Source organism: Aristolochia californica, unplaced genomic scaffold, assembly GCF_029961685.1.
Source record: "Aristolochia californica isolate CCGP_79_NKW_82.1479 unplaced genomic scaffold, dmAriCali1.0.hap1 SCAF_12, whole genome shotgun sequence".
NCBI classification, from domain to species: Eukaryota; Viridiplantae; Streptophyta; class Magnoliopsida; order Piperales; family Aristolochiaceae; genus Aristolochia; species Aristolochia californica.
Window position 1 is genome coordinate 543,072 of NW_027181793.1, and position 26,665 is coordinate 569,736.

General features: G+C 35.7%; 1 protein-coding gene and 1 long non-coding RNA gene across 4 annotated transcripts; one reads left to right on the forward strand and one right to left on the reverse strand.

Moving 5' to 3' along the window:
* Positions 1-12,733: 12,733 nt before the first annotated feature.
* On the reverse strand, positions 12,734-15,613 carry LOC137946098 (uncharacterized). The gene is made up of 2 exons (XR_011111044.1): positions 14,896-15,613; positions 12,734-13,210 (listed from the first exon to the last, which is right to left on the reverse strand). It is a non-coding gene; the product is annotated as an uncharacterized lncRNA (long non-coding RNA).
* Positions 15,614-18,421: 2,808 nt separating this feature from the next.
* On the forward strand, positions 18,422-25,865 carry LOC137946063 (uncharacterized). Of its 3 annotated transcripts, none has more exons than XM_068792242.1 (7): positions 18,422-18,632; positions 18,862-18,917; positions 22,930-22,981; positions 23,549-23,619; positions 24,530-24,573; positions 25,146-25,291; positions 25,381-25,865. In XM_068792242.1, the coding sequence occupies exons 3-7, from the start codon at positions 22,962-22,964 to the stop codon at positions 25,598-25,600; spliced, it is 501 nt and encodes a 166-aa protein (XP_068648343.1). In that variant the 5' UTR covers positions 18,422-18,632; positions 18,862-18,917; positions 22,930-22,961; the 3' UTR covers positions 25,601-25,865. The 3 variants fall into 3 exon arrangements, with proteins under 3 accessions (XP_068648343.1, XP_068648342.1, XP_068648341.1); XM_068792241.1 differs by having other exon boundaries at positions 18,859-18,917; positions 24,530-24,579; positions 25,381-25,863; XM_068792240.1 differs by having other exon boundaries at positions 24,530-24,579; positions 25,381-25,863.
* The last annotated feature ends 800 nt before the right edge of the window (positions 25,866-26,665 follow it).

Consider the following 26,665-nt stretch of genomic DNA (forward strand, 5'->3'; position numbering starts at 1 on the left):
TACTCTGATACCACTTGTTGGGTCCCCACAATGGATGAACCTAAAGGGAAGTAAATAGGTTTATTAGCTATAATACCTAATTTTTTAACTCTTTTCCCCAATATAATTCTTCAAACAATCAACTAAGCATAAAATAAAATGCAAGTTAAAAGGGTTGTAAACAACCCAAACTTAAGTTATTATTTCCACTCCTCAAGTGTTTTCTCACATTCGAATTCTAAACTATAGAACATATGGCATGACAATACTTCTTCCAAATGTTGCATCTTTTTATTGCATTCATCATTGCGACATTATACACCTACAACAATATCATACTCTCAAAGAACACTAATAAATCACATTAAAATATAAGATACATTGAAGGACCTATTATCAAATGTCCTTCCTTGTAACCTACATATTTATACACAACTCTTAAGTATCCTAAGGTACAATTTTTCAATTGCAATGAACATAAAATAGACCAAATAGACATTGTCCCTTATACTTACCCAAATCTCCTCTCCATATATGCTTCAGCCCGTGTGTGAAGCAAGTTACCTAGCTCCCCTATCCCTTTGAAAAGTATATCCACATAGTTAGGTGAGCTTTTGCTCAATAAGTCCTACTCACTATCATTTTAGGAATTAAAACAAAATAAAAAACCCAAAAAATCAGGGGAACTTAGGTTTGCAAGGTACAATACTCAATTTCAATTTGTAACTTAATCATACAGTTAAATTTATTGTTATTCTTACCATTAACAAAATCATTCATCGTAAGAACTAAAACCCGTTACTCGACATCCAAACAAGTAATTGATACTTGAGAATAGTAATCCATTCACAAGTAACGACTTGATACAATTACTTGTGATACCACATTTTCATTTCATAAGAGAAAGATCAATATAATAGTTGCCTTTACACACACATACCTTTGTTGGTCACCCAACAAGGTCTTTATTCCACATTACAAATGAGGCACGACACTTCCAATAACTTACATATTTAACTTGCTGTAACTACATTTTCATTTCATAAGACAAATATCAATGTTATAGTTGCCTTAAACAAGAGTTACTAATTATTCGTAATCCATAGCTCACTCCACATGGTATCAACCAAAATTTAACCTTTACCTCTATGCCAAAAGAAGGGAATATATTCCTGGTTTCTTAAGAATAAATAAGGTAATATATAATAGTGCTTCAATGCTCATTCGAACATAGACTTACACCATATTCACCTCATGTTCCAACTTTCTCTTTATGCATAGCCTTGGCAGGTTAAAGAACAAATTCTGCATATCCTCCTAATACAGGGTTTACAAGACCTATAGAATTAAAGTACAAAATTCCTTTATTGACCATAGATTGACTATCTTTTTGCTTTTGATGATAGTAAAAATCAATAGAGCTGACAATTTTCAAACTAAGTATTTCAGATATTTTGCCTTTAAGAGTCAATGCATCTCAAGGTTTAAAACTTCAGAATGATCAAACCTATTCAAGACCTCAAACAACATTGAAGGACAACTCTTGAAGAAGCACCCATGAAGAAGAAGACAACAAGAAGACTAAAGTTTTAAGTGTAAATGTCACATGTCAACACTTAGTCACAAATGTAAGAGAGATATCCAAACCCCCTTCTTAAAATAAATTAGTGTACATGGTGATTTAGGACATACATTGCATATAAACATGTTTAAGAACATTATATACATCCTTTAGAACATGTTAGAACACTTAGACTAAATCGTTCCCATGCTTTAAAAGTCAACTTAGTTGAACTGGCACTAGAATGATCGATCATCGTCTACCAATGATCAATCATCCAGGAGTATGCAAGAAAGACTATAAAGCATGATCGATCCTCCCATTTGGATTGACCGATTGGCCAGGCAAGTGAAATTTGCATGGAATGATCAATCATCCTACACAATTGATTGATTAGACAAAATCTTGCAAGTCAGAGACATAAAACAATGTCAGTCATAGGAAGTTCACTGTTCGATCATACTTGCATTGCACAACCGAAGGGAATTCTGATTGATCGATCATCCCCTGTAATGATCGATCAACTTAACTTTCCAAGACCAATGGTAACATATTGATCGATCATTTCATCAATCAATAAGTCACATCCTGACACAAAAAGAGCTGTTATGATTAATTGATTGATCAATCAACGGGGCAAAAAATGGCTAGTTTGACTTGGGAAAATTATAAATACCCACCAAACCATACACAGAGAAGTTAATGAGCATTTATTGGCAAATCTTTTGAGCTTTTACACTCTATCTTGAAAAACTTCTCAAAAGTGCTTTAGAGTAAAAGAGAGAGCTCAACATTGAAAAATCCTCTACTCTTTCCTCTTCCTTCCTTGAATTTTATATTGGACAAACTCACTCATTATACATTGGGTTGCAAAAGAAGTGTAAGCTTGGATTTTTCAAGGAGAAGGAACTCTCCAAGTTAAGGGTGTAAGTTTTTCTTTCTTTTATTTTCAAATTGTGAAAAGTTCATTTAGAACCCATTCAATCAAGATAGAAAAGGCCAACTAGAGCTAAAATCTAGCCAATCTCTTCGGGAGATTATAATTGTAAAAAATGTGTATTGAGTTACATGTGGCTTAAAGAAAGCCGAAATCTCTGTGTAAATTCCAACTATTAGAGTGTTGAAGATATGGACAAAACTGAGTGTAATTGATGCAATTATCCTTTGATCTTTTATCTCTTATTCCCTTCTACTAGGGTGAAGGATATACTTATAATATTTATACTTTTGGCATTTATAAATAGTGCTTAAGGGGAGGGTTAGGAAACAAGTCCACAGCCCTAATTCTCCATCACTTTTCTCTTCCTAACGTGATCTCTTCTTACCCTTCCTTCTCTTGGACCTCTCTTTTCTCTCCTCTCTCTTATTCTCCTCTCTTCTTCTCCCTTCTCTCTTTTACTAAAGATCGTAACTGATGGAATCCTGAAAATCACGCAGTATCAAAGCAGTGATTTCATGATTCCAATTATTTTTTTTGCTTGAATTATGAGTCATGAAGGTGTTGTTCGAATTTGAAGATTGCATAGGGTTGTTCAGTTTGAAGGAGTTGCATGAGTTGATTGAAAAAAAGAAAAGTTCTTCCCCTTGTTTTTTCTATCTTATATATCTTAACCAGTAGATATATCATGCTGCCCTTCAATATCTAGTTCATGCCTGAAATATTTGTTCTTCGGTATTATAACTGTTAAGGTGGGTGCTTCTTCATTTACGAAAAAAAATGAATCAGTAGGACAGATGTACTATGATCTTTGGTTGATGATCATGTTAAAACTATAATTGTTTGTTGCTGTTATGAATTGCTCTCGTATAGATTGCTTCTTTTGGCCTTGCATTATTTCTCTTTTACAAAGTCTTGTAGCTGGTATTGAAACAAAAAACCACAACAACATTACTTCACTTTTTGATATCTCCACTTTGACAATAACAACAACATTAATCTGGTGTTTTAGAAAGTCTCTTACCTTGATTATGTTAATTAGAAACTCATGGACTTGCCTTTTTCGATAAAGGAAGCATACCTGGCAAACATTCTTTGTTTAGAAAGTTATTATTCTTCCATTACCTCGTTCTTCCTTCTATTTTCTCCCCAACATGCCTTCTCTCCTTTTCTCCATTGTGTAATTCATGGAGTCTTGAAAATCAACATGGTATCAAAGGATTGATTTTCAAGACTTGTAGCTGTATTTTTTTAGAATTCCAAATTCATTGTTGCTCGGTTTGAAAAAGACTACCATATGTCGATTTCGGAAAGATAAGTTTTTTTTATTTCTCTATGAGACAATAAAGTTTTTTTTTTCTTTCATGGTGATATTTTGTGCAAGAGCAATGAAGAGGAGTCGTTTAGTGGCGATATGTGATTTTATTATACTTAAAAAGAAATCTCATTAGCTGTTATCTGTGGGGATAATCTTGGTATCTTAGTAATCTGGTATCTTTGGTATTTGCTATTCCGAAGAATGGTACGACAACTACATTGTCGACTATTCCGATATCATCACCATATCGCCGTTAATCTCTCTATTGCCGTTGTCTTTGCTGTCATCCAACTCATTACATGCCGACAGAAATCTTGTTTGGAAAATAATCCGTAGACTTTGAATTTAATCGCTTCCTCCACCGAGTTATTTGCAATTACTGGTTGTCAAAATCTTCTTGGTTCACCGTTGTTCTTCATCGGCCTTCTCTTCTATTCGTTGATTATTTCCCGAGCGCCAACTCAGTTGCTGGTTCTAGAGGACAAAGCATCAATTTGGTGATCTCTGGTTCTGATGACCAATTTGCTCTGTTGCGGAAACAGAAGGGACTATTTGATTTAATCCGCTCAAGTTAACCAAGGTGAACTCGGATGGGGCCAACTTAGACTCAGTCCACTAGCTTCCTACCTTTGTTATACGGGTTCGGGTCCCAAGTTATATACCGATTTCTCCTGCGACTCACACACATAGTCTAATACCTGACTCGGGTTGACTCAATCGTTTGCCTCAGTCTGACTCAGTCTATTGGCTCCGGTTCGATTATTATCTCGGATAATTGACAACTTATTACTCGATCAACATATCATTTAGTGCACAATTTTTTAATGGAGTCTCGACGAATTCTTTCATGTGTCCTTTTTTAAGGACTTTCATTATTTGGTACGTGTTATTTAGGCCCATAACCATTTCCACTGTTGCTATTGTGTGTCTCTGACTGAGACATTATTATTGAAGAAGTGTTGAATTTATGGAAAATAAAAAAACTTCATTGATTTGATGTAATCTAAGTACATGAACTCCTATTTATAATAGAGGAAAGTAATAAAGTCCAATTACAATTAAACTACCCTTGTCCCAATTACACCCAAACTCTAACGCTTAAGGATAAGTCCTAACATAATTAAATAACCCAACATAAATAGAAGACTAACATAACTAAAACACCTTTAAACTGAGACTTTTCTAAGAGACCACCTTTTGTGAGACTCTTGTAAGACTCCACCATATTAACTCTAGCTTTGTGAGACTGCATACTGTGAGAGTCATGTAAGAGGCTTTCATATCTTCTCTTCGACACTCCCCCTCAAGCAGAAGTTTATAATTTCAGCTTGCAATGAAAATGATTTTTGGTCTTCAAGTTTCTTTGCTGCGAAAATTTCATCTTAGATGCAAAAACTTCATCTTGTGTGCTCCCCCTTTTTTGAATATTTTTGTCACATAGAAATTACCACAACATAGAGAATAAAATACTTCTTTCTTGTACTTCTTCTTCTGCTTCTCCCTCCCTCAAGCTGGGAAGTAATGGTAGTGATCCCAGCTTGAACCAAATAATATAAATGTACTTATAAGCTCCTCCATCACGGTGTCCCAAGTATAAGTACGACACCAAGTACAAAGTCTCAAAGGGTAGAAATGGGTGATAAGTGAGTAATGTCTATCATTCACAAGACGACGATAAAAGACCCATGAATACATATAAAAAGTCTCAATGGACTTAAACGCCCGTATATATGTATGTGTGTGTGTGTACAAAGGTAATGGGTAATGGGTAAAAAGGAAGATAAGATGTTGATGCTACCATGTGTTTTATTTTTCTAAAAAATTCAAATTCCGTATCAAATGAACCAATGCCGATAACAGTCAGCAAATAATGAACTTAAGGCAACCAAGAAGTTCTTCTTCTGGAATAATGTCTCAATCAAAAAGACAAAATAGTAACACCAGAAATGGGTTAATGCCCAAATAATATGTACCAAATTTGCAGTAGTATAACACTAGATAACCAGTAAATAATGAAAGTCCTTAAGAGTAATAAGGACAATGAAATAATTTGTTGTGTGTCCATCAGTAAATAAGAAGTTGCACCAAATATTATGTTGGAACCGAGTAATAATCCAAGATAACAATCCAATCGGAGAAAAAGAACCGAGTTACACCAAGTCAAATAGTAAACCAATATAGCCAAGTCACGGAAGAAATATGTATAGAACTTGGGACCCAAACACGTACAACCAAGGAACAAAAATAAATGGGCCGAGTCAGGTTGACCTGGCCCGAGTTGACTTGATAATGAACAGAAGCAATAAACGGTCCTCGGGTCAGCAGGGTTGCTGGGTGAACTCGGCTGTATCTGGGTTGGGTCAGAATAGGTGCGACCCGGTGCGAGATTTAGAACCAACGCACATTTAATTTTCCTAACTAAGGCATTTTTATTTTACATCAGCTTCCTCCCCGCGGCGCCGAAAAGCTCAGGACAACAACGAACCAGAGAGGATAGCTGGCGATGAACCAGCGAGAACTAGAAACGGAAGATGGCAGATAGCTTGTGGAATCAGTGGTCGTCGTCTTCGGCCTCCCGAAGGGGAAATAGGGCTGCCGATGAAGAGAAGCAGTGTCGTCTTCTTCCTTGCTTCCGAACAGGGAAAACCAGAGAGCAGCTTCGGGTAAAAACTAGAAACCTCTCCTCCCAGTGAGCAAAAGCAGAAACATAGCTGAGTCGTCTTCCTCTGAAGTTGGCGATGAACTCGGTACGGAAAGGCCCGCGAATAACTTCCAGAATTCAGCAGTTAAGCAGTAACAATAATGGCCAATAACTTTTCCAAAATAAGAAACATACCTGGAATCTAATAGCAGCAAAGAGACGACCCGCCGAAGGAGGAGTTTCCGAATTATCTGTCATAATATTTCTAAAGATAGTTGGAAAATCCCGAAGAGGCAACAGCGGCAGTGATACGGATTTGCAGAGAATTCCTTTGTTAATGTCAGACTACTCAACGGTGATGAAGACGAACGAAGAGTTTCTAAAACCAGTAGTTGAAATATCTCTCAGAGAATCAACAATAAATCTTCCTGAACAAAGCAAATAGATTCTCGACAATCTTCCCAAAACAAACCAGCCGAAAGAGCGTAAGATGATAGCAGAGTCGTCCCGCAGCGCTGGATTCCGAATAGCACGGGCCAATAATAAATCAGAGATGGCAATCAGAGGTATATATTAGCTATCACCATTTTGACCGGAGTATGAACCTTTGACAAACTACTATGAGTGATTTTTCTTCTCTCACCGTTATATTGCCATTATATTGTGCTCACTGGGTCTTTCGGTAAAGAACAAAGAGAATACCATCTTGAAGGGGAGTGTTGGAAGATATGATTGAGGTGGAGTGCCATTTTATACGAGAAGATCCAATCTACTATTTACAACAAGTTAGACGTTTATGATGTTCTCTCACCCCTATATTGAGGGAGAGTGTTGGAAGATGGGCTCAAGCCCACACGACCAAAGAATACCCACACATCTGAGAGAGGTTGATGATGGGCTCAAGACGACATGACCAAGGAGGTGGCATGATGGTAAATAAAGAGTCATCTCATAAAGATGACATTGATGTAATTAGTTTAAGTTTATTGTCTCTTCTTCACTCTTCTAAGGTGAAAGACATAATTATAATATTATAGTTTTATTCATATATAAATAGAGCTTCAAGGGGAAAGTTAGGATACAGGTCCATAACTTCATTCTTCCTCTTATTTTTTCCCCAACATGCTTTCTTTCCTTTTCTCCATGGCATTATGCATGGAGTCCTGAAAATCAATAGTGTTTTTTTTTTGCAAAATTAAATATCATTTTAAAGCCTTTTGAGTATGGTTTCTTGCGCAATAAATCGTTTGTGATTCTAAGCTATAATTTTTTGAGATATCGAAAGTCAGTTCTTTCGAAAATCTCTCATTTTTCCTATTTTTTTCTCATTTTATCTCTCCATTGATGTGAATTAAGTTTCCTTTTCTTCTAAAATCTGAGTTTTTTTAGCCAAATTTACCTTCTAATAAGAGTGTTTTGGTTAGATTTAGGGTTTATGTTCTTCACCCAAAAGGTGATTTGTGTTTTAGTTACCCTTAAAAAGTGAGTAATCTATTTGTTAAGCCCTAAAGTTAGGTTGCCTTTTGGCCTTTAAAATTGAGTGGACTGTGTTTTAGACTATGTCCATTTTGATTGGTATATGGAGTTTTGTCGTACGACTAAAAGTGATTTTCTTCTCCTACATTTTGTTTTATCCAAGTTGGGTCTATATGTCTTTTTTATCCCAGCTTGAAGGGGAGAAGTAGATGAAGAAAGAAAAATGTATTTTGTCCCACATATTGTGGTAATTTTTTTGTGCCAAAATATTCAATAAAGGGGGAAAGCAAAAGATGAAGAATATGCATCTATGAAGATTTTTTTTTTTACCGTAGGTTGATTCCCATACTACTTTTGATGATAACAAAACTTAATTGAATAAACAACGTGCAAATCTAAAGTATTTCGGATACTTCACCTTCAAGAGCATCTCAAGGTCTAAAATATCAAAGCCAAAATCAAGACTTGAAGCATAATGGAAGAATATCTCTTGAAGAAGCACCCACAAGAAAGAAGACAACATGAAGAGTTGAGTTCAAGCATTATTGATAAACATCTCAACTTGATCAATTTTTGTACGACAACATTCCAAACTTCCCATTCCTTAAGTACATTTGTGAAATAGTAGTTTTAAGTTATAAATTATGTATAGACTTGTTTAAGATCATCATAAACATCATTTAGAAACATATTAAAACACTTAGTCAATTGGAATGATAATTGGAATGATCGATCATCCAAAACTGTGTAGGCTAGAAATATAAAGTATGATTGATCAACCTTAGTCAATTGATCGATCATCCAGGATATGACCATTTCATGCTATAATACATGATCAATCATCCCACTTGGATTGATCGATCATTATTGTCCACACAAGTTTTCATGGAATGATCGATTATCCCTCCAGATTGATCAGTCAGTCAAAACCTTGTCAGTAAGGGACATCAAACATGATCAATCAAAGGAAACTACATTGATCGATCATACTTGTATTGCACAACCAGAGGGAATCTCGATTGATCGACCAACCACTGGCAATGATCAATAAACTTGATATTTTTGGACCAACTGTAACATATGGATCTATTAATACATCGATCAATAAGTTACTATCTGACAGAAAAGTAGTTGTTATGATCGATTGATCAGTCTATCACTTACCAGTAATTACTGATTTTTATAAACGAGCAAATAACGATTAGTTTTAGTTAAGGAAACTATAATACCCCACCAAACCCGTGAGTAAAAGAGTGAATGAGCTTTTATGAGTGTATCTTCAAGCCACAATCTTTTATCTTGTAAATTCCCATAAAAATGCTTTATAGAGAAAGAGAAAGAGCCACAAAAGCTTGAAAATGGAATCTTGGTAGGAAAAGAATTTCGTGAGGTAACTAGGGAAGACAAGGAATAGCTCAAAACAAACTCCAAGGTCATAAACCTCTTGTTATGTACCTTAGGACCAAATGAATTCAATAGGGTCTCCACATGTAAGACCGGTAAATAAATTTGGGTAAAATTTGAGGTCACACATTGAAGAACCACTAGAGTTAAAAAATTTTAGAATCAATTTATTGATAGCCCAATATGATGAAATTAAAATGAAACTAGGTGAGTCAATTGTTAAGATGAACTCAAGGTTCACTCATATAATAAATGAGTTGAATATCTTAGGAGAAGAGATTCCTTGTATAAGCAAAACGATAAGTTTCTCAAGGCACTTCCTGTTAAGTGTCTAGCCAATACTGCCCAAAAGACCGGCCTGGTAAATAGCGGAAAGCCAAACACTTAAACTAGGACCATAACATCATACACCCCTTGGAAAAAAAGCTTGCCCTCAAGCTCTTCCATTATAAGCCGACGTCTACAACGACCCACTCTAGGGACACCGCTAGGTCGCCTCCTCTGGGATTCGAACTCGCAACGTAAGTAGTGGCTCTGATACCAAATGTTAAATACATATCCAATACTATCCAAAAGACCGGCCTAGTAAGTAGCAGAAAACCAAACACTTAACCCAAGAGCATAACACTTCCAAAGTCATGGGACATGAGGAAGGCAATCTTTCTTGAGAATGCTAACTTTAGAACTATAAACTCAGAAGAGCTATTAGGAATCTTCTCACATATGAGATGGAACCAAAAGATGTAGAAGAAGAGCAACCTAAGAAGAAGAACATTGCTCTTAAGGCCAAAACATATGCCGAAAGTAACTCTAGTGACGAGAGCACAGATGAAGTGAGTTTCATCACTAGACATCTTCAAAGAGTCTAATTGGAAAAAGAAAAACTTCAGAAAAGGCCAATTTTGAACTCAAAATGACAAATTTTAAAAGGAACAAATATCCTAAGTTAAAAGAAAGAACCCCATCCTCAAACAAAGATCCCAAGAACAAGAAGAAGAAAAATTTGATCACAACTCGGGATTCAATGGAGGAAGAGTGTAGCCAATTAGAAGAAGAACAAAGTGATGTTGGACTCATGGCTTTAGAAAACATTGATAACGAGTCTGCAACTTCAAAGAGGTAAGCGACTCAGACTATGAAAGTGAACTTGAATTACTTTTGGATAAATGCATTCAATCTAAATATGTACAAAGAAAAATGTAATGCTTAACTAAATGAGATTGCTAAGCTCAAGGAAGAGCTAATTGTCTTGAAGGAGGCAAATGAAAGCCACATAGCTAATGCCTCAAGAGAAGGTGTTTTCCTTTGTCTTTCTTGGGTTGCAATATCAGTGGAATATGTCTAACCTTGAAACCAACCAAAATATTCATAAAGATTGTCACCTTGCTTTGTCATATACATCTCCGAAAAAATATCATAAATATTTTGAAGACTGACAAGAGTGGAATATAATTTAGAATAGATGTCCCAAATCTCCTTGGTTGTATCCAAGTGAACAAACTTATTAGAAACTAGTTCATCCATGCTATTTATCAACCAGCTCATAATTGGAGTGTCATCCTTTGACCACTTTTGGTAGGAAAGGTTATCTTCATGGAGAAGGGGCAATGTTAAGTGTCCAACAAGATCTCTTGTAATTAGGAACATTTTTATTGATTCAGACTACGATGAAAATTTACTTAGGCCCGTGAGTGGAATAATAGTAATTTAAAAAAAAAAATCAAGTTTGCTGAATTCGGCATAGGAAGGAGACTTTTGTGAACTTTCGAGAGCTAAAAAACTAAAAAAAAACTATAGTGTTTCAAGAGATTCGACATTAATAAAATTTGACCTTATAATGTAGAAGAATTAACCACTCTCAATGAAGTAACAACAATGGCTAAAAATAACAACTTAGCACCACAAAATTCACCACATATGCATATCCAACATGCTTGAAAAAATTAGCAAACTATGAACTAGATTAGCTATTAAATCAAGCATAATATCCCCACAAAAATTCTAGAAACTTTAGATGAATTAAACACTTCAAAAAACAAACCTTTCATTCACCCATGAAAGATAAACCCTAACTTAGGGTTTGATGACTTAAAATTAATAAAATAAGTAGCAAATTCTAGTAATTCTAATCAGAAATAACTAGAGGGAATTTTTGAATTTGTAATATGGAATTGATGGCATCAATTTAATATAATTTTGAAACCATATTATCAACAACTAAAAAAACTAGTTTTCAGCCCTTATGTTGGTCTTTTTTTTGGAGAAACTTCAAACTCCAAATTGAAGGACACAAAAGGAAGCTTAAACACGGATTATTGAGAATTCAAAAACCCAATTAAAGATAGTTTAGGAACCTAAATGAAAACAAGAGATTTTCTAGAATTTTTCTAGAACAAATCACCTTCCGTGTTTGTTGAAGACATCCCTTTCGAAGCTTTCATCACTTCAATTTCACTTTGACTTTTTAAATTGACGCACTTAATTTTAATTTATAATAACTCAATTCACCCCCTCTTGAGAAGTCACCTGGGCTAACAAAGACGACTTTGTGGCTTGTAACTAGGCAGCTATTGATGTTGTGTGGATTGAAGTTTTTTTTGGATCATTTAAACTTGGGTTTTAATCAAATCATAAAATTTAATCTGTAATAACCAAACAATGGCAACTTTAAAAAATGGCAAAATAAACTCTTAAAGTTGAACACATTGAAATTCATCATTCAGGCAAAAGTGATGTAGGTAGACCTATTCAGAAGGCATGACTATAGATGCTTTTGTGAAGTAATGTCCACAATATGGGATTAAAAAGAGAGTAATGTCATATCTCTTAAAGCCACAGGTTACACGCCTAAGTGTGGAATGGGCATCTATAGACAAGCAAGGTCCAAAAGGACCACAAAGATAACTTTGAGGACCATATTTTATCTTCACAAAGAAAGGAAATTCAATTTTTTCACTTCTTTCTACATAAACTTCCTCCAAGAAAGAAAAACAAAGTGCTCTAACAAATAGCAAAATAGTGAGGAGAGAAAAAGAGCAATTCCTGACCTCATCAAAGGACCATGTGAGTGGATGCACGATCTCTCCGATCACTTTTCTTTTCTTTTCTTTTCTTTTCTTCTTTTCCGGGGCAGTATGAAAAGTATTTTTGGTTCAAGAAAGAAGAGAAATATACTCATTCCAGGTTTGATCTTGTGGTTTCTTATTTCATTATTTAGATTATTATTTGCCATTCAAGAAAATCCATGTAGACATATCCAACCATAACCTTACCTCATCTTGTCCTTGTTTCTTTCAAACAAAAAGATAGAGCAAATCTTCCTCTCTTTGAACAATTCATATGGACTGCACAAGAGCAATGGGTCCTATCCACTCCTCTTCATTGCAGAAAGAGTTTTACATCAAATGGAAAGTGTAATAAAAGGACGAAACACTTCATATTTTATTTTACATAAGCAACAATTTAGACACAAAGGGAAGCAATGAGTTTACTTTAGATGGAAATTAAGAAGAAAAATGGAAATCAATCCAAACTTGGTTTGATTTCCTGGAAGACTATTAATTTCACTTGTTCAACTTCTTTGGGCAAGTTTTTAAAATTTTATGCACAAAAACCCTCTTCATCATCTCTTTACTCTGGAAAATTGTGTTTGCACCCTGTCCCCATACCTGAATGCAGATATAACTCAGCTACTAGTGGGATTGAAAGCATTGAATTCACAGTCCTCAAGTTTGTCATGGGACAAATTTGTTTGCCATCTTGTCTTAACCTATTCTTCTTTCTCTATATATATAGGAACCTTGCAAATTTCCCTATGGGTTGCTCATAGCTCAGTGCTGGCATCAACTTTTGGACCACTGGCCCCTTTCACATACAGCAGGCAACTGCTGGCATCTGCAAAGAATGAGAACTAAATGAGATCTTGCCACAGCTGACGACTGAAAAAAGAAAGTTGTTGATGAACTGCACAAAGGAAGGCAAAAGTCGTAAAGTACATGATGCACTCTGAGCATATGAGAAGGAAAAGTGGTCACCAAAGTTGAAACTAAGAGACAGGAACTTTAGTCACTCTCCTAGCATACTCACGCACAACTCTTTTCAAGCTTGGCTTGTGGAAGGAAAGACATCCTCCAGCCAGGTTTCGACTTATAAGGAATTGGTATTCTCTACACTACATTCTGCTCTTCTGTCATGTCTGCATGGAATAGGATTTTTTTTTCTCTGCTCTGACCCTCTTAACTATTTACCTCCTCCGAATCTTCTCCTCTAAGCAAGATGTTGCCATACCATGTAAGCAACACGAGTAAGAATTTTGTATAGATCAGATCAGTAATGCAACTAGTGCACAATGATAGGAAGTATAGAAAATACAACACCTGCAAAAATTGTGCACCTGGGTATTCTATCACCAAGCAACTGATGTCTGTCTTTATGCCAACACGACGAGAACAGCAACGATAAATCACAGAATTAAAAAAAATCAATCCCATCCATAAAAAAAGACTTCGTAGTGAGAACATACAAACCATAAACTGGATTGGCTGTTGGCTCAATGCAATGGAAGCATGATATGTTCACCACAATACAGTAACTCCATTGCGGATTGTTCAAAAAATTCTTGTCTAATGAAAGCCCTCTCTTCAATTGAGAAAACCACCCACCAAATTATTAGAATATGAATAAATTAAAAGGCTTCCCACACTCAGATGTGCAACTGAAGATTTATCTTTCCCATCATTTTCAGAACCTCTGAGTGGACCATTGGTATGGGTAAAAGCCTTTCTTCTAGCATGACAGGAAAGTGTGGGTAAAAGTCTTTCTTCTAGCATGACAGGAAATTATCCAGAACAAGCTGAAGCTGTTAATGAGCATGAGTATCAAGAGACTAAAAACTTTCAGTCTTAAGAGGGATATGGCCCCCAACTATCCTAGTCCAGGAAGGCACCTCATCTGCTCTTGAACTAAACCAGGAAACAATCCCCAAAACCTCCCCGAAATTTTTCCAGGTGTCTTCTATTGATGAGCTTTTGGAAGAGAAGGAAACACCGGATCAGCAAGTGAAACAATCTCAAAACGATAGGATCAAACTAGAGAGAGCACTGAACAAATCAATCCATCGGGGCCTTTAAACCTAATTTTTAATGAAAGCTTTCTTAGTTCCATCACAGGACACACACAAACACCTACACCAGAAGGACCAACCGCCCCAAATGCATACATTTGTTTCTTATGATGAGATTGAGAGTAGAAACCAAAGATCCCTCAAACGCAGTTTCTAACCCAATTTCAGCTAATAAAATCGACCACTTTAAGAACCATAAATCGGAAACAGGAAGAAAACAATATTCTTATCGACTTTATATCATCGTAGACGAAACTTAATCAAAATCTAGAAATATAAGAAAGATGCATAACAGAGCAGGACAACATTCTGATGGTCACACCAAGTGGAGCCAATGTTCACAGATCTAACAAGCACCGGACAGTCGCAAGCAATATATCAAAGAAGAAAAAAATTATTTGTGAAACAGTTATAAAGTGGGCGACCATCTAAAACGTAAGGAGCAAACAAAGAGCACCTTACAAACCATAATCAGAGTGATTCTGATCCTACATATCTGACACGGTATCTTCACAAATTAAACCACAGCCGCATCGCGGACTCTCCTCGAAGTTGGACAAGGGGAAGGACGCGGAGAGCGGCCCTACGAAGAAATCCAAAGATCCACCACTTCTGATCACCTGTGAAATACCGAACCATACAAATAACACCTTCACATTCACTCCCTGCAATTCCTTCAACGATCCATAACTCACTTTCCCCATGATCTTTTTCGCGTAACTCAAAGAATAACCCCCTTCGAGATTAAATTTACAATCCCCATCAAGGAAAACCTCAAAACTCCCATCTTCATGCAAGACGTAGCTCCTCACACCCTCCGGAAGTATGCCCCTGGGAAAATTGAACTTCTCCAGCATCTCATAAGCGGATACCTGTTGTGTAGCCATTTTTGCAGCAGAAACGGTCGAGAGACACAAAATCAAACAAAAACCGATCAACATATCGTGGAGCCACATGATTGAGTATTGGGTTGTCAACTCAAGTTGGGAGTGATCCGGTGAGAGAACTTTCGGGAGATCTATCACCGCCGAGAAATACTGGGAAGGATATTCTCGGTCGGAGATTCAAAGAAGTGAGACGGACGCTTCGAAAAATGGGCCTTCTGTGAAATGGGGTCGCACAGGAACAGGCAAGAGACTGTAGAATTCTTCAATGAATTGCAGAGAAGAAGGGATTCTGCCTTCCGATGCTTTTATGAAATTTTAACTTGCACATGCGTCTGCTTTTTGTCTTTCGCAAATTAGGTTTGGGTGGCCCACATCGGGTTGGCCCGACCTGTGTTCGAGCCTAATAATTTTAATCGATTTCGAGCTCGAGATTTAGCAATCTACATCAGGTTTGGGTGGTATCGAGTTCACCCGACCTTCTAATCAAGTTTGAGCCCAATAATTTTAACCGAATTCGAGCTCGAACTGGAGTTAAGTTCGAACTCTAACCTACATTTAAAACTTTGCATAAAATATAAGTTAAATAAATTGTATATAAAATATATATTTAACATAAAATTGGGTATAACCTCTAATTAAAATTGGACATAAGCTATATTAATCCTGCATAAAATAATCTATACACTATGCATAAAATTAGTCATAAAAGCTACATAATTATATATAAACTTTATTCAATAATCAAACACAAAAATATTCTTAAGAAAAACAACGCTAGTTTTGTTCATTTGTACTCAATCAGATCATTCTGATTCAAGGACTAGAAAACCAGGTCATGGAGATAGAGAAAAAGTTTAAAAAAAATGGTTTTGGATGACTTAATCATATGCCCTTTTTCGTTTTTTCTTCGGAGCATAGATTCATACAACAGTAGTTCTAAAATGCTACCAATCTATTATTCTGAAAAATTTGAGTGGAGTTAGCATTAAGAGGGTACCTCAAACAATTTGAGTCTCTTCAAGAGTCATGAGGAAGAGATAGTCGTAGTTCAAGAAACAATTTTTTTTTCACGTACTTATGATTTCACACATGCGAAATCGCATAATGTTTTCGTCCTCGCTCCCACTCCCAATCCTAACTCCCAAACCCTCGTTAAGTTAATGAGTTGGCTCACGAGTTTTTGAACTGAATCATGGTTCGGTCGAGCTCGGCTCGTTAACTCAAACAACTCTTATCTGGATCTCGAACTTGGTTCAAGATCTAGATAAATTGAATCGAACCGAGCCGAGCTCGAGCCACTAAACACTCTAATAGAGCAAGGTCAAATCTACCTAAACACGATAAGAGCGGAATTGGAGTTGTTTATATTTTTTGGGACATTCGACCTTAAGATTCCAAGGGTTGATATCATTTTACCATATTTTTAATTGGTTTTCTTATTAAACTCAATTTTAGAGAAGTGACCAAGTCCAATTGAACTTGTTTCAAATAGATTTAATCACCAATTGAACCAATAATTATATCATCCAATACCATAATTAGATTAATATTTAAAAAAAAAATTAAGAAGAGTCTGTATCCCTCATTAGGGGGTAACTTGTATATAGACAAAACAAATTAAGGTTATTCTATATATCGTTCCGATTATCATTTTAATGTTACATATTTGTTCCGTCTGATTATTTTTAAAGGTATTTCGATCCCATTTATTTATTTGGTTACTGGCCAGGTTAATGGGTAAACAAGTAATTAATATAGATAAATATTTTAAAATAAAAAATTACAATATGTTCATAATATGTCTCTATTGTCTTAAAATAATGAAAAATCATATAATAACATGCATAATGAGGTCCTTCTCACATAGATATGTAAAAGATTACAATAATACCCTTAAAGAATCGTTAATAGGGTAAACGAGAATAGGTATTACCCAATAGTTCCATTTTATAAGGGGATAAATGAGTAAAATTACCCAATTATAAATATGGGTAAGATTTTTCTTTTCATATTTGTTAAAAGATACCCATGTGTGTAGGGTAGCATTATGGTGAATAGGATAACTCTTCAATAAAAGGCGGTGTGACTTTGTAATTATATAAGTCGGTATATATTCTTTTATGTCTTTCTTTTCTGAAGAGGTGTAACCCTTTCACTCGGGTTCAAGTTCAAGTAAAAGTGATTATATGGTTCATTCACTTAAACCCATTTGGGTTGGAGTTGAGTTCAAGTAGATGAACTAGTTTATTCATTTGAACCTACGCCTAAAGTAAATTGAGGATTCTCATCGAAATCCTGATTCATCCACTTGAAATCGTCGGGACCCAAAACATTTCTCCTAACCTCGCTCATTCTTCATTTTCTCCCTCTCCCTCTTGCACCCACTCTTGCTCTCTACAAAGGCCCTATTAGTGCACTCTTTCTTTATTTCATCCCTACATGGGTTTTTCGATGAAACTCATTCTCATTCCAATGGAGTAAATGAAAAACTCATCCTTGTTTTATGTTGGATCCATTGGATTGCCCTAATTGCAGAGGTGAAGCAGGCTGCTATTATTCATCCAGCTATGACATTTATCTCAAAATAAAATATCCAACATTGTAGTCCATGGTGTCGATGTTTTATTTTTGTTTAATTATTTTATTTTTATAATTAATTACAATAATGATTTTTTTTATAATTAATTATAGTAACAATTTTTTATTTTGTGGAAATATATTATTAATTTATACTACGTAAAAAATAATATATTTATTTATTATATTTATTTATGTTATTTTTTACTTATTTATTTATATTTTTTAATTAATTAGTGCACAATTAATTGTCACACATAATTATTGTATTAATTTACAATAAATTACAATCATTTATTAATTAAATAACTTATTCAATTAATTAGTATATTAATATTTTAATACTACATTTAATTACTAATCATGTTTGTTTTGGTTAATTACTATTTAGGTATATATTTAATTTAAATAAATTTTAAATTTATGTATTTTTAAATTATTTAAAAAATATTTTCTGTTTTAAGATATTTAAATTAAGAGTTATGATTGTAGGTCACTTTTAACGTCAGGAAAGTTTGAACCTTTCTCTCTCGCCCTAATTTGCTCCCACTTTCTCCCACGAACCATAGCCATTCCTCTCCTGATTCCGGACTGCCCTCTCTATCTCATCCCAACTTGTTCACTTTGTCCACTCCTCGACCCCCTCTAGCTTTCTTAGCTCGGTTGAAGCAGATTTCCTCATTGTGACGCCGACGGAGCTTTGAGCGATTCCGGTTCGTAGCCGAATTGGGTAAGCCGAGACCTTTTATCCCTTGTTCTTCATTCCTTCATCTCCTCCGGTTGTTCGGACTCCACCCTCCTCTTCACACTATCTCTTTCCTTTTTCTCATTATTTCTTCTGTTTCCGACCCTCCCACCCGAACCTGAAATCAGTGTAGGATGTGGGCTTGTGGTGTTGATTTCCGTCCGCTTGCCATTATTTCCCTCCTTTTCATTCAATATCTCTCACTTTTTAGCAGATTCTTGTGCTGCTGATGCTGGAGGAAGCTGAGTATCTGGTTTATCGTCGACTCTGGTAAGTTATTCAAAGTTTGGTCTTTCTTTATTGTCACTAAGTTCGGTCTTTCCTTGTTGTCGCTATCGAATGCGGTCCGAAAGATTACGTCTCCTGTCAACCATACAGCCAATTCGAAGGATCCCTCATGGCCCTATGATTTCTCCCATCTGCTAAGTTTACAGCACCTAGCTGAGGGCGCCAGTTGTATCCGCTGCCGTAGAACGATGAAATCAGTCTCAATTTTAGTATGTCTTAATGCTACATTTCTAATTCCGGGTTGGTGTCCCCCTATTAATGTTCCATAAGGGAAAAGATAGCTTAACAGCTCTTCTGCGTAAGTGAGAAAAAACTTGATCTTATCCATGTGAAATGCAAGGTTGATTATACTCCCTGTGCTTGTCCCATTTTTTGCTGCCATAATCTTCTTTTATGATGTAATTTCAGGCCATTGGTGGTAGATCTTAGACAGTAAAAGGGTATTTAGCTAAGCTTACTGGTAGGTGCTAAAGCTGTGAGCACTGTAGAATGCAGTGAAGTGACTTGATTTGACTTTTGAGCCCCTAGTAACCTAAAACCTGAGTGAATTACAACCAAGGGAAGGGATTGGTGATCCTTTAGCTATGTTAAAGCCATTATAACCTTGTTTTGATTTGTTATAACATTGGATAATACATCTCTGCACTAGTAGTAGAATGCAATAATTAGATTCAAAGATGTCAGAGATAAGGAGTTTTGCACTATAAAGACTGGTCTCTGGGCATCCCCAAATAAAATAAAGTTATAAAGGAGCATTATGTAACACTTTTCCATTTTTTAATGGAAAAAAATATGTAAGAAGTGACTCAAGTCCATGACTTCATGGATAATGTCATAAATAAAGTGACATTAAAAATTGGTAAGTCAAATATGCTAAAAGTTTCTTAATGAAAGTATTTGAGATAAATAGATATGCTTGATATGAAGTTACGGGATCCATAACAGAGGTATGCTCTCGTAGGGAAGACTTTTGTTGTCTCATAAAAAGTCTATTTGCAGATTTAGCTAAATTAGAGCCAGTTCCTTGAAGTTTAAAAACACCTAAAAAAAGTCTATATAATAGAAAAACGAACTAGTATTTTTGTATTAGCGACCTATTTGGGTTTTTGCAATTTCTGCATTTTTCGTAATTTTACATTGTTTTTGTTTTGATTTCAGTTTCTGCATAACTATTTAACTACTATTTGTTTTCAAAGTTCTTTCAAATTATTCCTTACTGTTATTATTATGTCACTTAATTGTGATCATCAGTGAGTATTCTTTTGCAATATCCTTTATTGCCACAAACTTTTTTTCTGTATTTTTCTCTTCTTACTGCAGGTCTCTCTGTTTCCGCAATCTCTGGTGATTATTTTTTTCATTGAAAAATTAATTATATTTTCCTCTTCTTTATTCATGTTCCTACTTTAGTTTGTCTGTACTATAGTTTACTTTTTGTTGCTGTTGGCTGCTATACTCTACAACATTATGAAACTTGATTAGTCAGAAGGACATAATAACTAAGGCATGCTCTATCTCTATGAACTTTGTTCTTACCCAAATTGTGATTTGTTTTGTACTCTTTGTTTCAAAATTTTAGTAACCTTCTACCAAAAAAGTTTGCCTTTTGACTTTGCAATAACAAGTTTCAGAATGCTTCTGGGTGGTATACATATTCTGAGATTGAACATTCACTCCCTTCTAAGATGAAGTCCAAACTCCAGCAAACATGATGGCATGAGAAATTACTAGCACTTATCTCCTTCCATAAATTGAAGACAGAAACATTCTTCTTCTTGCAGTTATTTCCATTACAGTGTGATTGCAGCTTGAACTGCTAATTGTAAAATCTGTCACAAACTGCTCTATGGGAAGTAAGGGAATTAAGTCAGATCTATGTATGGTTAGCATTCAAGCTTGTTAAAAAATAGTCCCACAAGGATTAGTGAGTGCAAAGATCTTGAGTTTATTAGTTGGGAAAGAGGTTTCCTAAGAAGACTAGTCATTTTGGGATAGGGCCTTGGACCCAATTTAACATGGTATCAGAGCTAGTACTTATATGTGGGCTTATACCTAAAAACTTGTAGAGTCACAAAAGAGGGCCTACACCTAAAAACTATCCATTTGTAGAGCCACAAAAGAGGGCCTACACCTAAATTATCCACTTGTAGAGCCACAAAAGATGGTCTACACGTGAGGGGGAGTGTTAAGGAATAGTCCCACAAGGATTAGTGAGTACAAAGATCTTGAGTTTATTAGTTGGGAAAGAGGTTTCCTAAGAAGACTAGTCATTTTAGGATAGGGCCTTGGACCCAATTTAACATGGTATCAGAGCACCCAAGTACATCAATTTTCCCATTATGAGTATACAGAAGACCTTTTCCAGGTGCACCCTTCAAGTACTTCAAAATCCTCTGAGCAGTTTCTAAATGGACTTTTTGAGGATTTTCCATGAATTGGCTCACAACTCCCACAACAAATGAAATATCCGGCCTGGTAACTGTAGCATAGATCAGTTTACCTACTAACCGTTGAGATTGAGTTTTATCCTTGAGTGTAGGACCCTGAGTGTCATGTAGACTATGATTAACTTCCATGGGGGTGTCTATAGGTTTAACACCTAATAAACCATACTCCTGTAATATATCCAATATATATTTTCTCTGAGAAAGAACAATACCTCACTTGCTACGAGCGACTTCAATGCCAAGGAAGTACTTGAGAGAGCCCAAATCCTTAGTGTGCAGGTTCGTAATCATCTTAACACGATTAAGGAAAATGTAAGCATTGGCCTTTTGTAAGCTAATATTACTTCCTCTAGCATTACTGTTTTGTCACAACTTTTTTCAAAACTTACCTTCGTACAGATCTTTGATAGATTTATCTTTGTACTGTTTTTACTATTTTTTTTCTTTAGATAGTTTATCTAAACTGAACATGCCAAACTTGTGCAATTATGTTGAGTCAATGATTTTTCAATGGGTTCTCAAGAACTATGATGCCAAAACTTTATAAGAAAAATTGTAGAGAAAAATTTGGAATTAGAAATTGATCTTGCACATTTAATGGGATCTTGTCCATTAAGGAGGTCCTCAATAACCTCTTTTTGAAAACGATATGGACGGGCTTTTGTACTAGTGTTGTTACAATTTACAGGTAGATTACTTACCCCTTTTTGCACAATGGAACCTGTTCTTGAAAAAACACTAAATCATGTGTGTTAAACTTGCCATTCACCATCCTAATCATCATTTACCAATCCGCTTGGGCCAAACCCTATTTTTCATCCAGTTGTCTCTTTTTTATTCTATTATTGAACAGTTTCTTTCTCAATCTCCATCTCACTTCGGAATCAGTGCTTCTTCTCCATTATTGTTCTCTTACTATCCTATTGTGCCTGCATTAGAATGAAATTTGTCATCTTCCCAATCTGTTTCATGGATAAGAGGATTTCCAAGAAAGCTTTTGCTCTCCATTTACTGCGTTCACATGCCAGTTAACATCGTTTAAGTGTGAAGTTTTCATTATCTACTTCCAATAATTTTCTGTATATTTCCGAGTCATACTCTTTTTTCTTTCCCCTGAAATTGTCTTGCTTGGCGTCTCTTATTTCTATTTGTTTTGGATGTTTTCTGGTCAGGCCAGTTTATGTTTTGGCTCTTTTGTTTGATTAATGACTACCACACTCTGAGCAGAGAAAAGAAATCATTGTGCTGAAGTTTGTACATAAATGTGCATAATTTCCATAAGCAAGTTTTCATTGTATTATTATGAATTACCACTATCACTACCTCAACTAAAGTATGAAATTATTCTTCAATCAGCACTTGAATCTTCTAAGCACTAATTCTCCAGAAAGTTTTGTAGAGTAGTAATCTGAACAATATTCCAAGGCAAAATAGCCCTGGGATTTTGTGTTCTGGAAATCTATACTTTAATAGTAGAATTTTGGCAGATATATGTCAGCAAGGCTATTCTGGATTCACCTATCCTCCGACTCTTTTATTCTGTGCAGTTGCTTCTGTTTGTGGTCAAGTGGTAGCTAAGATGGGACTGACTGGCTTGAGGTAAAGTTCCTGTCCTGTTTTTATTTATTTATTTTGGTGTGAAATTATTTTTTAAACAATATTTTTTTAAATTGCACTATCTATTTTATCTAACCAACGTTTTTGAGATATGACTGTTTTGAACTTCACAAGCTCCCTTAATATGCTAATCCACTGTCTTTGAGAATATTGGATGCTTGTGACTGTTGCGGAGAGGTTCATCTCACATACTTCTTTACAGGTTCCAAGTGTTCTTTATTGAAATCCACCATGTAAAGGCATTCCATGAAGTCTTCTTGAACCATTCAGTTGCTAGTCAACTGTCAATTGGAACCTAAGATGGTTACTCTCTTGCAAACAGTGAAAGTTTGGATCAGATGATAAGACACTTACCTTTAAAAAAATGATTAAACCCTTGCTTGGTCACTTTTAAACTTGTCATTTCTTTAGATGCTCACCAGTTTTTCCTGGAATTTACTATACTTATATATAGATACACAATTAAAATATGCCTAGTTATTGTTCACTGCATTATTGACTTCTCTATCTCATATGGTAGTGAGCTTCTCTGATGATTATCTATTTCAGGCCAAGTTCTTGTAATAAAGAAGTAATCAAAGGCAGAAGTAAATTTGAGAAGAAACTTGAGTTCTATTCAAGTAAGTGCAGATTCCTTATACTAGGCATCCATTTTTCACTATCTGCAAATTAAAGTTCTATGCATTCATCTAGTAGAGAAAACTGCTAGAGACTTCACTGGGCCTCTGCCTTGTCAGCTTAACTACAGATGTTACTGTTATAGATTTGCATAGCCACTGTATGTATTACATAAACTTGCAGTATCCAACGTAGATGGCTGGGATAATAGCTGTTTCAGGCTTGCAAGTCTACTGCAAGCACATAAAATTTGGAGTCGACTGATTAATTACCTCACATATAGTAACCCCTGTACTCATGTGTGTGACAGAGCATCCATAGTTTACTTGATAATCGGTTATAGGATTTCTGAATGAGCTTTCTGTGCCATATACTCTATTGAAGAACTGGCATAGGCATTGTCCACGTCCAACACTGTCTAACATTGTCTTTCTCCAATTTAACACTTTTAGCCATCTATGCCAACCATTTTAGTTTTTGGAAGTAATTTCAACATGGTGGAGAGTGATAACTATGTCTTGATTGGCTTGACCCCTGTCACCAGTGCGAGCATAGCTAGTCATTAGACTGGATAATATATTAATATGATTACTGTTTGATTTTTGTTGTTAAAAGTTCATGTGCCTAATAACCAAGGACTGGTGGTCAAAGTTAGAATTTCCTATATGTTGCAAACTTTGGTGTTCGGGTTCCTCTTTTGAGCAAGCTCCTTGATGCAATGGTGAGAAAACAAATTTTTAGTTGTGCTTATGGAATAATATGGTGCTCACTACATGCTGTTGTTGGTCTAAGAGCACTTTCCCCTTTATATATAGTTTGCTGTGAATTAGGAATGAGGGTAATTCTTGCCATGCAGTGCTATGCTTTTCTGTGGTAGTTACTAATGGAGTTGACTCTCATATGTTTATGCAGAAGTTAAAGAGACTGTTACATCTTTAGCTGTCAAAAAAGGAATCAGTAAGGTCATGCCCTTGAAATGATTTTCCAATTTTAACTTTCTTATTTGTGTCCAAAAGATGGTCATAGCATATGGCATGCAATTCTTTTCTGAGATCCATTGCAAGAGCATCTCTGAAAGCTGCTTGGCTTCTTTGAGTTTTTATAAAATAATTTTTTCTGTTGTTTAGTTGAACGATTTCCTGAATTCCTGTGCTATCTACGATTCTAAGAACAAAACAATTACTGCATTTCAATGCTCTCCCTCTTCATTTACGAGAAGGAGAAAATACTGAGCAAGTTTTATATCTTGGGTTTCAAAAACATCACCACCTCCTTGGAGATTTGGCTACTTTTGAAACCAATAGTTTATCAGATCAGCTAGCCAAAGAGGGCGGCTTGCCTTTGGGATCTTCCTTCCTCTGTAAACCAGGGCTTTTGCTCTTTTGTTAATGTCCTTCGTAGTGCTTTTTCCTCTCATGAATAAAAAGCGATCACCATGTTCCAAAAAAAAAAAAAAAATCGATATTCTTCCACTGTATTTGCAAAAGTCTTTCGAAGTCTTATCAACTAAAGAGACCCGTTTGTGCAGAAAAAAAAGCAACGTAGTCGGCAGAAAAAGTTGAAGGCATATGACTTCTCTACCTTATCAAAATTTCTTCCTGATTTGAAGCCAGTGCAAAGCCCTCTCAAGGATTCCAACTTGAAGCTAAACTGCAAATCTATGCGAGGGATACTGTAAGTTTTATACCATCTGGCTACGTTGTATAACATTTATTCCAATTTGTTTTATTCATTTGTTCATTAGCCATTTATCTTGGCCTCAGAAAGAAGGAGGGTGCTAAACTGAAAGCAGTTCTCAGCCATCCTGTTTTCCAGTCAGATCCTCTCTCGGCAATTCATCAACATCTCGAAAGCACACAACCTCCAACAATCAGTGGCAATCAAGTAAAAAGAACAGGAAAAGCTGATAGAAGAGTGGCCAAGAGGAAGCGCGGTAAGGCCTCATCTCTTCAGTCCATGGAAATGTGTCTGTCTCCGAGTTAGAAGGTTTTAGGAATTCGAGCTACAAATCTATTTCGAAGCTGCGGAATTTACAAGTTTTTTTTAAAATTTTTTTTATTATAGTTTCCTGATGAAGGCTTGACCTTCAGTGAGTGCCAAAAGTGTTTTATCTTTCTAATATAAAATAACATTTCCAAGTTCAATTCTATTACTTTGTAAGATAATGTCTCAAAAGTTTGTTTAGGTTTTTTCCTGTCTTTTCCCCCGTTATTTTGAATTCTTGAGTTTGAAGGGGATTACTGTACTTGTTCCTCCACCTGGGAGGGCCTCTCCTCCTTTAATAAACTAATCCAACCTGCAAAACATCTGGTTAAACCACCCATCAAGTACAGTATACATGGTTTACAAATCCACCGTAGGACCTACCAAACTAACACCTTATGTAATCTTATGATAGTGAATGACCCACAGATCAGGATAGCAAAGACCCATCCCTTGCTAGGATTTCCACTACCTTTCTTTTCTCTCCCCTACCTATGACCAAAACCCTTGGCAATAGAAGAGTTGAGAGTTTCTGAAAACAAAAAAAAATGTCAAACTTCTAAAACCTAAGTTGTAATTGGGTATGCAAAATAGAACCCTTTCATTCATATCTGTGAATTCCACTGGAATGAGTACATTTTTGTGTTTTAACACATCGGCAGCCCACACCCTATGGACCACGGTGAATGGTCCGTAGCATGTAAATCCCACACCCTATGGACCACTTATGCTTTATGTAATTTGTATATATGGTTAAGCTTACTCCCGTCTTTAAATCCTTCAGGTTGTTCAAGATAAAATTCTTTGTACGTACTCATTAAAAAATGCGTTTTTTTATATCTATTTGGTACAACTTGAATTTCATGTGGCAAACATAGGATAATAGGATTCAAATTGCCTCTAGTCTTGCCATGGGTGCATAGGTTTCTTAAAAATCTATACATTCTTCTTGGTTATACCTTTTGACAACTAATCTGGCTTTGTTTCTCTCTACTTGATTTTCTTTATTCGTTTTGTTTCTAAAGACCCGTTTTGTTCCAATGACTTGTTGATTTTTCGAGTCTG